The sequence below is a fragment of the Pseudorasbora parva genome, chromosome 15, assembly GCF_024679245.1.
Source record: "Pseudorasbora parva isolate DD20220531a chromosome 15, ASM2467924v1, whole genome shotgun sequence".
Lineage (NCBI taxonomy): Eukaryota > Metazoa > Chordata > Actinopteri > Cypriniformes > Gobionidae > Pseudorasbora > Pseudorasbora parva.
In genome coordinates, this window is record NC_090186.1 from 5,031,722 (window position 1) to 5,049,721 (window position 18,000).

The window sequence follows — 18,000 nt, forward strand, 5'->3', positions numbered from 1 at the left end:
TATTTCAGCTTTACTTCAATTACCAAATAAAAAAAAAATTTTTAGTTTAACAAGAACAACAACACTGGGAGAGGATTTGGGGAGAGAAACAAAACAAAAGATCCCAAGAGTAAACCATAATTAGTGGGATATTATTCAATCCATGGGAAATAGCCAGATTTGAAGACTGCATTGTCTGTTGTCTTTTTTCTCAAGATTGACATGATGCTTCAAATTGCATAATAATCATCAAGTACATAAGAACTATTAATAGAGTAGTGCAGGTATGACATCGCTTTGTAAGCTAAAATCCAGAAATTAGTTATTAGCACTTCCGGTTCCCTCGTCCCAAAGTCAATGGGTTTTTTTCAATGGGATTTTGGTTAAATGGCAGGAATAAGGTCTGTGGTGAACATAAGCTCAAAAAACTTTCCAATTTTTATCTACGACATAAAATACATCAGTAATACTCCACTCGTAATTTTTTTAGCTGTTACATGTTTGGAAAAGGCGTTTGCTAACAAGTGGCTAATGGGACTACAGAGGCTGTGAAGGAGATGAAACGTCATCCCGCTGAACAGGTAAACTCAGTCGCTTTTACAGACTCTTTATGCTCATAATTGTGCTCTTATAAACAAATCAAACTTTCTGGGAAAATGTTTTAGATAAAAACTGGAAGAGTTGTAGAAAGCTTTAGTGATGGTGACGTTAAAGTCGAGCGACCTTGGTGTAGTTAATTTATAGCCTAGCATTAGCTTTTTAATTCTGGCACTGCCTTCGAATTTAGGCTTTAAAATTAATAAAAGTTGTGTTCATCTGTGATAATTATCTTCATGGACAAAATGTCCAAGTATCATAAAGTTTATCACAGATCCTGTTTTTAGCGATAATCCAAAAGCCTATGGAAAAATCCTATTGGGCTTTTCTCGAGGGAGCCAATGCGATGCGAACTGCCTACAAAGTCACGTCATACCTGCACCACTCTATAGGGTGACTTGCCTGTATCTGTAGGAGCAAGGCGTGGTAGCGAGCGGTGAGTTGGGTAACCCTGGTGCTGATCCGACCACTGACATGAGCATTCTCCACGACTTGCTGTGCAAGAGCACTTAGACCTTCCACCTCGGCCTGACGGTGAGCAGCCTCAGTCTGCCACCGCTGAGAAGAAAAGAAAATGTTAGTGACATACAGTACATGAAACCAGAGATTTCTGTAATCATCAGGCATAATTATAATACAGCGTACCTTCAGGTGTTGTAGCTGGGCCTCCTTTGCAGTGACATCCGAGCGGCGGTGGTTTCTCACCTTAACTTTAAGCTCAATGTCAGCCAGCCACTGGTCTAAGCTTTGGAATAAACCTTCTAGTTGCTGAACTCTTGCGAGGGCCTGCTCTACCTGGACTTTGGTCTCACCGAGGCGGTCTTGGTACCCCTGCCATTCTGTCTGTGCCGTTTCCAGGGCCCGATCCTCAATTTGAGGGGCACCCCAGGGAACGACTCTTTCTCGACTGGCAAGAACTGAACTGAGCAAGTTATGTCCCTTAGGGCAATGAGACTGGAGCATCTGGTAATGTTGTTAGACAGAAAGAATGAAAGTTAAAGATTACCTAGACTGCATGTCTAATATTTTTGACTATAATTTACAATTCTGAAAATATAACAGTTATAATAACCTGCAGTTCTTTTAATGTGTTCTCCAGAGCATTTACATCTTCATCTAAGGGTGAGAGGAGGACCAAACTGCTCTGCTCTTGCTCTAGCCAGTCTTCAAACATGTGCAGCCCTCGCTGGTACTCTTGATGGAGAAGAACCAATTCTTCAGCCTTGATGACAGCCGCCTGAAACACCAGTAAGGTACATTATTTTAAAAGTTATTCCAAGAGTATTTTTCCCTTTCATTTTCTTCTTTGGGATATTCAATAAAGAGTTTAGAGCCACAAACCACCCCAACTAGGTCAAAAGGATATGTTTCTAATACAACGATGTACTAAAAACAGATGATAATGTTGTCAAAATAATCCCCATAATCGATGAGGAGACAGGCAACGAGGAAGAGGATTCTGCTTCACCGTCCCATAGCCGGTGCGGTTAAGAAACCAGAGCCCACTGCACTGAGAGACCCAGCTGATTCCCACCACGGAGATCGGTTGCCTGGACTGATGCCCACTACAGAGCCAGCAGCCGGAGGGGACAGATGTGTGAGATGTGTGACAAAGTGTGAGGACTCGGTTGACTAGGTGTGTGAGCCAGCCATTACATCTGTACCAGTGGGAGTATTAGTGGAGCTGGATACAGAGGGATGGCTGATTGACTGGGATACCGAGGTAGTGCTTCCCACCCTGCCCACCAATGAATCTTCTTCACCACCAGTTTGGTTGCGCTGTCTACTACAAGATTCAGGCAGTCTGTCAGACCCGCCTCTGCTGGTTCTCTTCAGCCCCTCCTCTTCTCTAACTCAAAGCTGTGTGGATAAGCCTTGGGTCTTCTGGTCTCTAGCATCATCCAGTCAAGTGGATCAAATGTCTCCGCCTCCAGCATCTGTGCCCATCACTTTACATCAGCTTGTCGAGCCATTGGCCCTGCCTTGGCTCCTCCCTCCACTCCACACCATCGTACTCATGACTCCCTCATCCCTCTTGGTCAGTCGTCACCCTGCCTGCAGCACAGACCTACAGGCCTTCAGCTATGCTTCTTCCCTCCACCCCTTCACCTTCAGCGGACTCTGCCTTTCCCTCGGCTTTGCCTTGGTCCTTGGTTTCACCAGCTCAGCCTCAGTCATCTGGGCCTCGGTCTCCATTGTCAGCAGTGTTGCTCGGTCTCGCCCTAGATTCCACTTCTAACGGCTCCATCGCTGTCAGTTGTCCCTCTAGTGTCTCCATCATGGCTCCTCCCTCTATCGACTCCACCGTGTGCTGTCATTTGGACTAATCCACCATCCACGCCTCCATGGCTCCGCCCTTCTCCTACTTGTCTTCTTTCATTGTCTGCTCTGCCCCGTAGCTGCTCCCTAATGCTACGTTTACACCGGACGTGAATGACGCGAATAAATCGGGCTATTCGCACAAAGTTAGATGCGTGAACATTTTGAATCCATTCGCGCGTGACATTCACTACACAACAGATGCAAATTCGCGTCATGGGAGGGGCTTCTGCCAGGCAGCGGCAGAAGGACTAGCCGAGTTAAGGCTGCTCTCGCCGGGGTAATGATCGCTGAGTGCCACTGATCGCCTGGATCTCACACCTCCGAAAACGCCAGATCAAATTTTCAAATAGGCGCTCTCTTAAAAAATAAACCACATATTTGAGCTTTAAACAACTACATTCTCGCCTGAAAACTCTTAAAACTACATTTTTTGACACAACAACAGTAGTATTTTTAAATTACTCTGGCCTCGGGGTTTCCCATCTGTCATTTCACCACGTGAAAGCAGTAAGCAGGCTCCTCATTGGTTAACGCGGCGCATATATTCGGCAAAGTTCTGATTTTTCTGGCATTCTGTGACGCGTTCAAAACACTCAATTCGTGTGATTCACACCGCATCATCTGCGCGAATCGTGCCACAGAATGCTTATTCGTGTCTCTGCATTGACTTAACATGTAATTCACTCGCGCAAATCCCGTCCAGTGTGAACGCACCTCCACGCGGGGTTTCCAGCACCTCGCCGGTCCCTCGCCCACCACCAGAACCTCCGCCATTCTACCCTCAATCAAGCCATCACTGCAGGGAGCGTTCTGTCACGTTCTGTGTGTTCTGTTTCATTTTTATTTTTTAGTTTGTTCCCCTTCCTTTAACCATTGAGCTCAGGGAGGACAGAAACCTCCCACGGAGCAGGAAGGCAAAAGCTCACTTGATCTTGATTTTCAGTATGAGTACAGGCCGTTAAAAAAGGGGCCTCACGATCCTTCTAGCTTTTTCGGTTTTAAGCAGGAGGGGTCAGAAAAGTTACCACAGTGATAACTGGCTTGTGGCGGCCAAGAGTTCATAGTAACGTTGCTTTTTGATCCTTCGATGTCTGCCACTGTCGCCTTTGGCTTGGCTTGCTCCGTTGGGGACACTAAAATTGATCGATCCAAGTTATTCAACTAAATATCCAAAAAAAATTCATTTATTAGGTCTTAATTAAATGTATGAACTATAATACTGATCTGCCAACATTGTTGCTATATGATCAATTTAAATAAGCTGATAACATCACCGTTTTCTCCAGAACGACTGTACAGCTGAATCAAATTTTGTTGCAATAGTGTCCTGTTAAACACTGTGAAGCTGCTTTGAAACAATCGTCATTGTAAAAGCGCTATATAAATAAAGTTGACTTGACTTAACTGTTCCCTTTGTTCTAGTTTCCCACCACTCATTAGTTCCTATGGACACTCATACCATCAACACACCTGTTTGTCATTTACTTCATTATCACTGTATTTAAGTTCCCACTGTTTTGTCTTATTCCATGTGGATTACCTGAGTTTATTTTATTAATAAACCTTTTTTAGACTCGTCTTCATCATCATCATCTGGACTAATTTGTGAAAATATAGTTCACATATAGTTAATGTACATTGCAGTCTCTGCTGAGCTTTTTGGCCTCAAATTCTGCTTCTATGGTAACAACCTCTCTGAGTGTTGAAAGATCTTTTCAGGGTAATAGATGATTTAGCACTTCACTGGGAATTTAGCTATTTTTATTTTCTGAAATCATACTCATTTGTGGCTTCTACAGAAACATATATCACTGCTCAGCAACGTCAGAGCTCTTGTCTTAAAAGATTGATATATTATTGTAAAAAATCAATTTCTTTATATAGAAAATGAATGGGATTTTTACTTGCAGAAATCTACTGTTGTGCTAGAAACACAATTTCATGGACCACTAGTCTGCGGTCTACGGTTTGACGTTCATACCTTGGCTTTATCCTTGATGGTTGTATATCTCTCACTGAGTTTCTGGATCTCCTGTTGAGTGGCTGTATGTTCAGTCATGTTGGAACCCTTGGTAGCAATGGTCTCTAAAGGGCTAGAGTGGCTAAGAACTTCCTCATAGAGGAGCTGTACCAAACAAAATAAATTAAAGCAATTAAGACTCTGAGGTCACAATTTCTGATATAACTGTAAGAATATACAATGGCTACCTAATTAATAAATTCAGTATATTATATTGTATTTAGTGCTGTCAAAATTAGCATGTTAACATATACAATAAATGTATTCGAGTTTAACACATTCAAAATATTTAATGCAATTAATGCAGTATACGCTAGCATTACATTATATGATCGCACTCTTATTCATGCAAATGCGTTTACACCATTCAAGCGCGACAAGACAAAAGAGAACGCACAAATCAAGAATTAGAAGCACTTAAACAATAACACACAATTATGCCAAAATGCCCATTTTGTCGAGTATCCTCATAAGAGCAGTCTTAAATTAACTTAGAGTTGTGAGAAAATGAGATGCGTGTGACAGCGCGTCAGAGCCGCATCATGTGCAGCAGCGGCAGATCTTAAAGTGACAGCAGCCTAATAAACCAGTTTAATCGTGATTAATTACATTACTTACAAAATGTGAGATTAATTATTATCGATTGGCAGAACTATATATTATTATATTGCATTATATTATATTATATGTTATGTTATATTATATTACACATATGTAACAATGTATTATAGCCTAAGTATTGTAATTCTCTGAGCCAAATAAATCATGAAAAGTATCATTTACCTTGGCACGGCCTAGATTAGCTGTCTTGTCCCTCATTTCAGCATAGTGTTTGTCTGAGTTTCCAAGGCTCTCTTCTACACGCTCCATCCAGCACTCAAACTGACTGACATCCTCTTGGTAACTGGTCCAGTGTGACAAGGCACCTTCCAGCTGGCTGCAAATGCAACACATAAACAAGACATCAACTACTTCCACACAGACACCTGAAGAGCAAATACCTCATGAAATACTTGGACAAAAGCACTGACTTGAGGTACAACAGAGGATAAATAAACACAGACTGATGGAGAGAAAGCTCTCGGACCTTTTGCACTGTATGGATGTTGATAAGAGTGATTCCCAGGAGTCTTTAAGGTCCTGAATCTGCTTGCGAACCACTGGTACTCCCTCAGCTGATGTGTTCCTCTGGACTGATTCTCCTCTAGTGATGAGCATCTTCAGCTGGATTTCTCTCCCCTGACAAGCTGCCAGTAAAGCCTGCAATCAACCAGGTATACGGTTACCCATCAAACATGTACAAATGAAACGTGCAAACTAATTTACAAGCTAAAATTCCTTAAAGGGTTAGTTCAGTGATTAGCCTATGGCTTTGTATCAGTAGAAACCCTGGAGTATATTCGAATGATCGTGCTCTGGTAAAAAGTCCGCAGATGACGCAAATATCGTCATTTTGTGTCATCGGTGGGAGCTATTTCTGCATATTTTCAACCCGTCCATGGGCAGTGTGATCGTACTCGCTTGGTCAGCTGAAGGCATTCATGTAAAAGGAGCTATGCAGAGCAAAGTGAGTATTTCAACTTTTCAAATAATTCCTCTGAAAGTTAAGCTTCCAAAGGCATAAACCGAAAACGCGCCAGACTGAACACGCGTTGTGAATGTATGCCATGGACGCGTTTACCTCAGCTCTCATCACGAGAGCTCATTCAGATCATTAGTTTAAATACAGATTCATCTTCCTAGCACTGAAGTACCCCTTTAAAAGGTTGTCCTTAGCATTAGCAACATCAGCAAAACTGTACTACAAAATGTAATAAAGTACAATGTACCTCGAGCTGGCCCATTCTGGAAATAAGCACATTCTTGTCAGATGTGGGGCATCTGCAGGTCTTGAGGACCTGCTGGGACTCAGAAACCCAGTTCTGAAGTTCCTGAAGGCCCTGTGAGAAAAGCTGATGCTCCCCCACCACTCGTTCTACCCTCGACACCTTCTCCTGCAGGACACGGGCGAGAGAAATCAAGAGTGAAAAGACTGGACAAATGAGCTCTACTTTTTCCATTACTCATTAGATAATGACTGTATATAAATTGTGAATGAACTTAATAAACATTTTTACCTAGTGTTTGTGGCCTTAAATAAAAAAACCTGATACATAAAACATATAGACTAAATATCAGCTGACCCTATGTTTACTTTATTCACTGACACAGACGAAAATTAAAAGGCTATCAGTCAAAGCTCAGCTTTAAGGGTCCTGCACACTGTGCGATTTTTCAAAATCCTTTGCGGATGTCCCTTGTCAGACTGTACGAACATGATCCCCGATGTAAGCCATTTCACACTGTAAGATCTCAGTTGGCATTAATGTCAGACTGCACGATAGTGAAGGCGTGCTAAAATCGGACGCGCACAAGAAAACTCGTCCGGAGTTTTATATCATCAATGAATGACGCGTTCGGTGACGGTGAGCTGCATTACACGCGGGACTGAAATGCTGGCTACAAAGAAATCTCTAGTACTCGTTTTGGTCATAGTTCGTCTTGAAAAACCGAGATATTTGACTGTCGTCGTAGGAGAAGTCACACTGCAGGATTGTGCGCCAAATCTTCTGACACTGCCAGAATTTCATCTGAGGTAAAATTTGATCGCAGCGGTCATTAATCGGCTGCCGGTGAACATGTCAAACTAACGATCAAAGACTTCAGATTTTAGCCTAAGATAAGAGGAATCTTTTAGGATTTGCTAAATTTGTCTCAGACGGCCAAATCATGGCCAAACTCGCACAGTGTGCACCCGGCTTTAGGAGGGGAAGAGACAGGGCAAAATAAGGAGAAATGAGGAGAGCATTCAAACATCTTAAAATGTACATAAGTAGATCAGAGAAATCATTATTATCTCAGGGGAGCCTCCAACTCAAATGGAGATTTTGCTGATTTAAAAACTCTGCCTCCGCCCCTGCTGTTGCCTGATGGAGTTTGGGTTCCTTGCCACTGATGCTTTTGGCTTGCTTATTTGGGGACACTTAATATTATTGATTTTACTGAACTGAGCTGAGCTGGATGATGACATCACTGTTTTCTCCAGAGCAGCTTTATAGATAGATTGAACTCGTTTCATAATTGATGAACTTCACACTGCCATAGAACTGAACTGAAGTGAGCAACTGTTTGGATCATTGATGGACAGAAACTAATGATTGTTCTCCAGCTCAACACAGTTAGTCTTATTGTTTAAATCTGGTGTTCTTGATTTACCGCACAGAGTACCATGTTTTACCGCCTAATATCCATCTCTCACTGCAGTGTGAACAAGTGTCTCATAGTAGCGCCGAGTGAACGCACAGAGTAGCATTATAACATCACTCTCAACACACTCAGATGTGTGTGATATGATAAAGCAGTGCTGCGTTCCCCCCCCCCCCCCCACACACACACACACAGAGAAGCAGAAGAAGAGGAAGCGCTCGTCTAACAGAAAAGCTCCACCAAATCAAGGCATCATCAAGCTACGCCTTTGTTTTGAATAAGCGACCACTAGCGGCGAAAAATTACATATTGTGGCTTTAAGCTATTATCGACACTATTGTCTTTTTAGAGCTGCTTTACAGTATAGCGGAGCTGTTTTATCAATGAATATTACTTTCCTCTTTAGCTACTTTAAAACCACTTGTATTGTATAAAGTGTGACTTGACTTGCACCGACTAGTCGATCTTAATGCTCTGTCATGACGCTTTAAGCTAGACGTTGACTAGTCGCTGGCCTATAGAGGGCACAACAGGATAAACAATTTCCTGACTGGCAGGCTCTGTTTTTAATGGTTAAAAATGACAAATAAATGCATACTCCTCTCCACAAGGCATTGTACACACAAGTTAATCATTGGGCTAAACTAATGCGTGCTGCATTGCAACGCACACACATAACGTTAAGCCGATCGCACTTCACGCAGAGATCGCGCGCGCCTCACATAAACCATTTAGTAGTGCAGAAATGTATTGTCAACACTGTTCTTAGATTTATCAATAAAATATCTTAGAAACTGAGGAGTTCTAGCATATATTTCTTGATTACTAAAACTCACAGCTTTACTATTAGTAGAGAGACGCTGTCAGGTGGAGTTAATTTACACGCAATCACTCACTAATGCATTCATATACATGTAATCTTTATTGTGCTACTTATCTGTATCTTATTCAGAATGAGCAGAAATCTGTGAGAAATATAACGACCATAAGACAAAAGAACTGATACAAAAGCTGTCATGTAGTACCAATAACCTTATGGGCAACGCTGTGTCATATGCCACAGCTGTCCTGTGCACAAGAAGACCAGAGTTCGCGTCTCAACTCAAGGTTCAGGTTTATTTGTTCATTAATTAAGTCATCAGCGACTAGTCGACTGGACTTTCATCACATAAATGTCGACTTAAAAAAAACGGAAGTCTTTCAACCCCCAGCATATAGTAAATCTACTAAAAGAACCAAAGAGTTCATTAATATTAAGCACATTATAAGTCACAATCAGTGGTAATAATGGACAGGCAAACACGAGACTGATGAGGTAAACAGACAGGTAGAGGAGGTTACCTTGATCAGGTTGCTCAGGGCCAAGTAGCATGCAGCGAGCTGGCAGACGCGATGCACAAAGCTCTTCCCTGCACCCTGGCCGTCCCAGAGCCCATGTGCTCGCGCTCTCAGCCCTGCCAGCTCAGATTCTCTGGAGCTCATCTCCTCCAGCAACGTCTGACGGTGTGCAATCAGGGGTCAAAAGGCAGGCAGGGGTTACAGGAGAGTAAAGATGAACGCTCATGCCATGAAAGACCAAACTAAAAACAAACCCAAGCTTTTGGACACACTCAACGAGAAGGACAGGTCATATTCTCCAAACACCAAAACAACTTTTACTAAACACACTTAATACATCAGGGCACAAAAGACCACCGCAAGCAAATTTCTTGCTTCTTTTCTTTAGATGGAAAAAGAGCAGACTGTGAAATTGTCAGTTAGGCAGACACAGTTCATGATAATAGAGTCTATCATGTGGGGTGCACTCTGGGGATAAAGGGATTAAGAGGGAAAGTGGGTGAAAGCAGGGGAAGGGGATGGATAATCACTCAGAGGACCTCTACACACTGTACAGATACACTGTTGGAAATGTAATTGCCAACAGAGCAGACAAAAGCACCCAGCAGGCGACAAAGCACTACAAAAATAGAGATGAAAGATTTCGTGATAAGGCAAAAATAGAAATGTTTATCTTTCCAACCTCTATTCTACGTCCATATTATTATGAGATTGCATTTTGGGGTTTTGTTCTTTGAGTGCATTTGTACAGCGGAAAAATTAATTGCATGTCAGTCTAATCCTCAAAAGTGGCAAAAAGCTCGACTCAGCAGAACCATGACAGACAGGGTTTATCTTTCATTATCTCCTACGTCTGTTTAATTCATTTAATTGAGCTTAAGTACTGCAAAATACACTGACATGGTTGACTTCATATGATCATTTAATTACAAGTAGCTCGATTATGTTAAAAAGACATCTCTAAATGTTAAATGCATAATCTATTGATCATGAATTAAATGTTCTCCTGTTAACGAATTACATTAAACTGATTTTCAAGGTACAGTTAGCTCGCTTTACTCTCCTGTAATGTACAGGGACTGGAATCTCAGTAGCAGTGATTGATGTAATTCTGGTAGAGCAAAGCTCTTGTGAATAAGTATGAATTCAATGAGACTCTCTGGGAGTACCTGAAGTTTGGAGAGCTCTAGCCTCTTGGCAGGCAGGTCATGGAGCCGAGCGCTGCTCTCCTGTACACTGATCTCGGTCCTGTTCAGCCAGTCTTGCAGAGGCTCCACGCTTGCCTCAAAATCCTGCATCTGAGACTGCAAGACCTGAGAACACACATTCACATTACACGTTACTCACACCTGTTAGTATATGGTGTTAAATTGTAGTAGTGAACAAGAAATAAAAAAAATAAAAAATAAATAAATAATAAATTAATTAAATTAAATAATAAATAATAAAAAATCTGTATGTGAAAAATAATAAATAAATAAAAAAATTTTTTTTTAATTAAATAATAAAATAAAAATAAAATAAAAAAATCCGTACTCACACCTGTTAGTATATGATGTTAAACTGTAGTAGCGGTCAAGAAATAAGTAAAAAAATGTAACTTAAAAAATTAATAGGAATTTTATAAATTAATAAAATAAATTAATAAAATAAAATAATACAAATAAAATATTCACACCTGCTATTATATGGTGTTAAGCTGTAGTAGTGAACAATAAATAAATAAAAATATTAAAATGAATTAAATAAATATATATATTTTTTTATATAAAATTAAATAATAAATATGTACTCACACCTGTTAGTATATGGGGTTAAACTGTAGTAGTGAACAAGAAATAAAAAAATAAAAAATAAATAATAAATAATAAATAAATAAAAAATAATAAAAAATCCGTACTCACACCTCTTAGTATATGGGGTTAAACTGTAGTAGTGAAGAAGAAATAAAAATAAAATAAAAAATAATAATAATAAATAAACAAATAAATAAATAAAAATAAATAATAAAATAATAAAAAATCCATACTCACACCTGTTAGTATATGGTGTTAAACACTAGCCTTGTAGTATTTTATGATGTCCAGTGAACAGGAAATAATAAAAATAAAACTATTTATTATTAAATTAAATTAATTGTAATGTGCAAAGATGTTTTTATTAAAACAGCTTGTCACACATGGATGGATACAGGGTTAAACACTAGCGATGTAGTATTTTTTAAATAAAATGAATAGAATATGAAAATAATTTAATAAATAAATAAAATAAAAGACGCCCTCATCTCCACCTGCAAGGCCGTCTCTCTTCTCTGTAAGCTGTCCACCAGGCTCTTCCAGTCATCTTTGGCTGTGTTTGCTTTGGTCCGGATCGCCTCCACTCTGTCGGCGGCCATCACGCTACAGACCTGCTCTCCATACGTCAGGACAGCGCTTAGTCTGGCCTGGCCCTGGTCCTCGTCACTCATGAACTCCTGCGGTGCAGAATGAGCAAGACGTCAGCCGCACAGACACAAGCAGACGATCATAGAGCAGAGGCCAGCAAGTGCAATGAGTCACGTCCAGACACTGACAGACACGCAGCAGGGATCTCCTACCATCTGCGAGGCGTGCACGTCCCCTCTTTTCGCCGTCTTTCTCCACTCAAACGCTACAGAATGCAATTATGTATGACCCAAAGCATGTCTGCCGCTGTGTTGGTGGTTCAGGGCAGTAAGCCATGCGGAAACATTGTTCCACATTTGAAATGTATTTGATGGTAAATAAAAAATGAGCAGCGTTGTTTCCATCTTTCTATTCTCTGTTCCACCTCTTTCTGCATATCTCTTCTTTTTTTATTGTACATAAGCTATGCTACATCTAGTCCCACACAGAATCTGTGCTGATCTTTGCCTTTTTCTCTGCAGTATTCGGTGGAATGAATTTATGTATGGGGACAAATGTAAAACAGAGCTTGTACTGGTTTCGCTTCAAGACCCTGATTTTTTTACATCGGACATGAAGCGTTGACTCAATACGTTGCCAGAAATACTGTGCAAAATTGAATTTGAATGGTTTCACGCTCTCACCAGCTAAAAATGTCCTGCACCAGTGGTCAACACAAATCATGTTTACCGTCACTGCAAGTGAACATGTATTTAAAGTTATCTAGTCATGTAACCTGTCCATGTTTGTATCTACCTAATATAAGTAGCTGTGAAAGATGAGTTTGAGAAGTCTTTGATGTCCATAACAAAAGATACGACAAGTGCAGTTTGGTTACTCTTTTAGTTTGGAACAACTGGAGGGTGTCAATAATGACAATTTTTATTTTTGAGTGAATAATCCCTTTAAAAGCTGACAACCTATTTATTTGGTAACGTAACTTCTATATGCATGTTTATATGGTTAATTGCATTTTATTATTTGCATTATTTTATTACTCAGGCAAAAAATAGGAAATCAGAACAGACCTGTGACCAATTTTAGGGCCAACACAGCAGTTGAGAACCACTGGCAATTACTCATTTGAAAGACACAAATAGAAAGTAGGGATGCACAATATATCTGCCACCATATTGGCATCTATATTTTTAGGGCCCCTTTACACACCCAGCAGGTGTGACGCAAGTGTTTTTTGCTAGTTTCAGCCCGATGCAGTTAGCATTTTCACGTCCAGCTCCGCGTTGTTTAAATAGCAAATGCACTCGCATCATCTGTTCACTCATGGGCATGCTGGTCTGAAAAACAGGTGTGTTCAGGAGCATTGTTGGCATGTTGATATTTTGAGGAACTGAAAACGACTGCGACATTGACCAACAAAAGCGTGCTCTAAAGTCAATAGTGCAGTATTTTCTGTGCTATTTAAAGGGTGCATCAGCAATATGAGTCTATAGGCTAGTGCACAACACACATACACTCTGATTATTACTAGGGCTGTCCTCGACTAAGGATTTAGACATTTGAATCAGAATTGTCTAATCTCTCTATGGTCGACTGATAGTCGAATCATCTATGTTTGTGTTAATGGGTTGGGAGGGGCACAACACTTGTCAGCAGAAGGGTAAAACTATTTTTATTTTCCTTTAAACACTGCACACAGCAACAACTTAGACCACAACTGCTTGCCAACTGACAGAAGAACTGACAATGGCTATCTTATTTAGGTTTAAATGGCCTAAAAGGTAATGTGGTAGATAAACATTAATAAACCGTTTTCTCACAACATGGTAAAGCCGCGATCAAAATACAGAACATCACACAAATATATAAAAGAACATTTTGATAAATAAACCTAAAAAAAAAAACCTGCCTAGAGAGGGAAAGAACACTTTGTGTGCGTCTACATGTACGTTCTTACGCAGATTGTGAAGGACGCGAAGCTCAGCCCCGCGCCTCAGGATCTTACACCGCCACCTGACACGCACAGTATATACACGCGAGCTCAATTTTGAATTGAGAAGAGCTGCACGACGATCGTATCTTGTAGCACAGGGTTAAATCAGTATTTACATTGACGATTTGAGGGAAAAATAATATAAATTTAATATAAAACCTTGAAAAAGCTCTCTGTGGTGCGGCAGGATTTTCTTCCTGAGTGGCCGCGGACAGGCGCTGAATGCTGCCGCCAGTGTGTGTATACTCATTGAACGTGTTTGAATTTTAAAGGCACGGTGCGAAGCTTAAAAGGGTCGCACACCAGATGCCCAGCTCAGCGCCGCGACATGTATTTAAAATATTGAGCACCCCCATATTGCCAAAATGGTATGATCCTCGTTTCATAACACCCGCGAAGATTCGACCATGAGATCGGTGGTCGAATCAGGCTCCGCATATCGATGCATCGAATCTTCGACTATTCGGGGTCACCCCTAATTATTACACACACAGGGACACCTAGCAGCACAAACACATGTCAAATATTAAAAATAAAAGGATTACTCTTAAGAAGTGTTCTTTATTTTCCACTCGCAAATTCCGCCATGTAAATAGTGAATCCACCATGGTGCGAGCACAACTGGCTTTTAAAGGGAATGGGAGATGAGACACATTAAGCCCAAAACACACGCATGACTAATTAAGAGACTAGGGTCAACCCTTTTGGACCAGGACGGCAACCATTTTCCCCGTCGTTAAACTAGCAAAAGTGGATTCAGACATACCCTGAGTGCACTTGCGCTTTAGAGACCATTAAAATAAGGCCCTTAATGTTATCATTATCGGCCTGATAAGAAAATATGGTCGATGTATTAAAACCAATATATGATTGGAATTACTTTTTGATTGGAAAATATACTACATAAAATGATAAGAACATTATAATTGTGTGCTTGGGTCATGGCTTTTAATGATCAGACTTTTTTTTTTGTAATCAGGCTCTCAAAAATGATTTAAAAATTTGGATTTAGATTTATCAGCCAATATACGGGTTATTGGCTTTCAAATATAAATAATAATCGGTACCGGTATTGGCCTAAATCTTCATATCGGTGCATCCCCAATAGAATGCCAAAATATGTAATAAATGAACACACAAACAGCAGGAAATTAGAGAGATTGTACAAGTAATGTTCGCATTCTGCAACAATCTGCAGAGATCTCTGCACATGTCTCTGTCTCTTTCAGCACAGCTATACATCATTACTGTGCACTTTCCCTGTGCTCTCACAGGTTTTCTACTGTGCTAATTGAAGTCATAAATAGCCCAGTCTGGCACATCCTTGGCTGAATGCTGGCCTCATAAACTGGCCCATGGGACATGAGAATGGGCTATCACTTTATCAAATTCTGGCTACTCTTACATGACAGGGCTAGAGACAACCTGCTGTGGCCTGGCTATGGCTATGTTCCAAGAATCCCGAATTTTGCCTAGTTAGGATGAGCCCTCCTGAACACAGAGTTCTGTCCACTCACCTGGATCCGCTGGAGGGCGACGGTGGCGTCCTGGATGCTATGAGGCGCGTCAAAGCATTTTGCGGTGGAGATGTTGGCATTGACCATCCACTGCCGGAAATCATGCAGAGAAGAACGGAAGCGCTGTTCCAGTAGTTTCTCTTTATTCTGACACTCCCGGGAGGCTCTCAGGCTCAGGCTGGAGAGAAGGATGCACACAGAGGAATTAGAAAAGGAAAGGGTAAAAAAGGGGGGGTGGGGGTTAAAATGGGTGAGCGTAGGGGGGTTGATAGCGCAAGGTGAGCAGACATCTGTTTCAATGACAGGCTCTCTCAGAGGAAGAATTTGGGGATCAGAAAGTGAAAACGCAGCAGAACCAGCACATACAAGAATACACTGGCATATCTGCACACAGATACACACTTATACACACACACGAATGCGGACGAGGTTAAAGTGGAGAGTGGAGATAAGCATGTTTTTTTGCTGCTATACCTGAAAAGCATGCTAACGAGGCAAAGCCTGCTGTCATGACAGGTGCTCTCGGCTGAAACGCTCACTTCAGATGCAGCGCTATGAGGTGTAATATATCACAGCCCTTCTTTCAGCTCAGTGCCCTGAGTTCATGTGTGTAAATGTATTCTATCAATTAAATACAACATGTGTGGCGGTACATAGCTACAAACAAACAATTAAATATTTATTTATTTATGTATAATTTATAAAGGCGATCACCATTACATTTTCAAAAAAATTATTATTATTTTATTAAGTTATTTATTCTATTTATAACACTATTTTTGTATTTATTTACAATGTTATTTTATTTGTAAAATTTGTATAAAAAAAATAAAAATTAAATAAAAATGATGTGAAATGCTGTAAAAACTGTGTTTACCAGTAAAACATGTTTAAAATGTTTTACGGTCAATAGAGTCTTTACATTTTTACAAAATTGTGAGCAGAATTGATTTCTTTTTTTGTATTAATTTACTCTGATTAATTTACTGTATACATTTTTGTAATTGCTGCAATTTTTTAAAATAATTTATTAAATTAAACAAATATAAATAAGCAAACAAATAAATAATTAAACTTTATTCATTTGTATAAATTATTATATTATGTATACATCATTCTAAATTATTTTCTTTACGGCTGTCAAATTGTTTAATTGTGATTAATCGCATACAAAATAAAAGTTTGTGTTTATATTTAAGAAATATTTGCATATATATATATATATATATATATATATATGTGTGTGTGTGTGTGTATATATATATATATGTGTGTATATATATATATATATATATATATATATATATACACACACACACATGCAAATATTTCTTATAAAATATATATAAAATGTATATTACATTAGTCACCCAATTAATCACATCCAAAATAAAATATAATTATTTATAATTTATAAATTATATGTTTTTAAATGTATATTTGTAATTTATAAATAAATACACACACAATGTATATATTTAAGAATATATATATAAAATATTTATGTTAGTTCTGTCAAACAGTTAATCGTGATTTATCAAAATAAAAGTTTGGTTTACTGTTGAAAAAAGTTTTGCATGTATATATTGTATATTAATATAATTTATATTATATATAAAATATAGCAAATACATAAATGCATGTCTGTTTGTATATATATATATATATATATATATACACACAAACATTATATATTTTATATATATATATATTTTTTTTTTTGTATACACAGTACACACACAAATATTATGCAAAACAAACTATTATTTCATTTATTTTACTTTTATTATTACTAAAATGTAATAACAGGCATAACAGAAAAATGTATTATTTTGACCCCTACAAATAAAAAATATACCCCTTAATATCCCCGTTTGACTTATGACTGGTGTTGTGCTCCAGGGTCACATATGTGAACACAAACTTTTTTATTGCGATTAATCGATTTGACAGCACTAATATTCTTATATATTTACGGGAAGCTCTGTAAGAAACATCTATCTTCTACTTGTCTATAACGGCTAAACAAACTTTCAGGGAACAGACTGCTAATTAAAACCAGGCGGGGCCCATTTAACCCCGTGCATATGTGCCACAGCACTCACCTGTTGTGGAGCTTGATGAGAGCGCTGACTCTGTCCGTCTGTGGACCCAGATCGCTGGAGAACCCACACAGCTCATTGAGCTGCGCCTTCAGCTTCTCCTCCATGACTTCAGCTGTCTGAAGCCCCTCCAGAACACCCTGACGGACACACACAAACACACACACACAGCAGGGGTGAGTGTCAATGCACAGGCCACCCCTGCACCTAAAATCTTATTTATCGGCTTGATGCTTCTTCATGCACAGTTGCGCGCACACACATTTGGGCATTAACACAGCTCTATTCAACTCCAGGACAAGGCTTCTTACAAAAGCATTTCTGTTCTTCGGCGAGTCCAGGAAGCCTTCCCACTTCTCCCAACATGCCTGAGATTATACAGAGGCAAAGTGGTGCCTCTCTCTCCGTGCTCCCACCCTCCCCCTGACCCTCTCTTCAAAAACAAGAGGGAAATGCTTCCCTGACTTCCCCCTATAGAACACTTCCTCCCGCAATCTCTCTCCTC

At 39.7% G+C, this 18,000-nt stretch overlaps 1 protein-coding gene across 5 annotated transcripts in view; it reads right to left on the reverse strand.

The window, feature by feature from the left end:
* syne1a (spectrin repeat containing, nuclear envelope 1a) overlaps positions 1-18,000 on the reverse strand; it is a 202,090-nt gene that overhangs the window by 109,167 nt on the left and 74,923 nt on the right. For all 5 annotated transcript variants that reach the window (XM_067416809.1, XM_067416807.1, XM_067416806.1 and 2 more), the window contains 12 exons: positions 17,499-17,635; positions 15,394-15,571; positions 11,793-11,975; positions 10,672-10,815; positions 9,506-9,661; positions 6,748-6,912; positions 6,006-6,178; positions 5,702-5,855; positions 4,880-5,023; positions 1,649-1,813; positions 1,222-1,539; positions 979-1,134 (listed from right to left, as the gene is read on the reverse strand). In XM_067416809.1, coding sequence (XP_067272910.1) covers positions 979-1,134; positions 1,222-1,539; positions 1,649-1,813; positions 4,880-5,023; positions 5,702-5,855; positions 6,006-6,178; positions 6,748-6,912; positions 9,506-9,661; positions 10,672-10,815; positions 11,793-11,975; positions 15,394-15,571; positions 17,499-17,635 — 2,073 coding nt within the window. The remainder of the gene's footprint in view (positions 1-978; positions 1,135-1,221; positions 1,540-1,648; positions 1,814-4,879; positions 5,024-5,701; positions 5,856-6,005; positions 6,179-6,747; positions 6,913-9,505; positions 9,662-10,671; positions 10,816-11,792; positions 11,976-15,393; positions 15,572-17,498; positions 17,636-18,000) is intronic.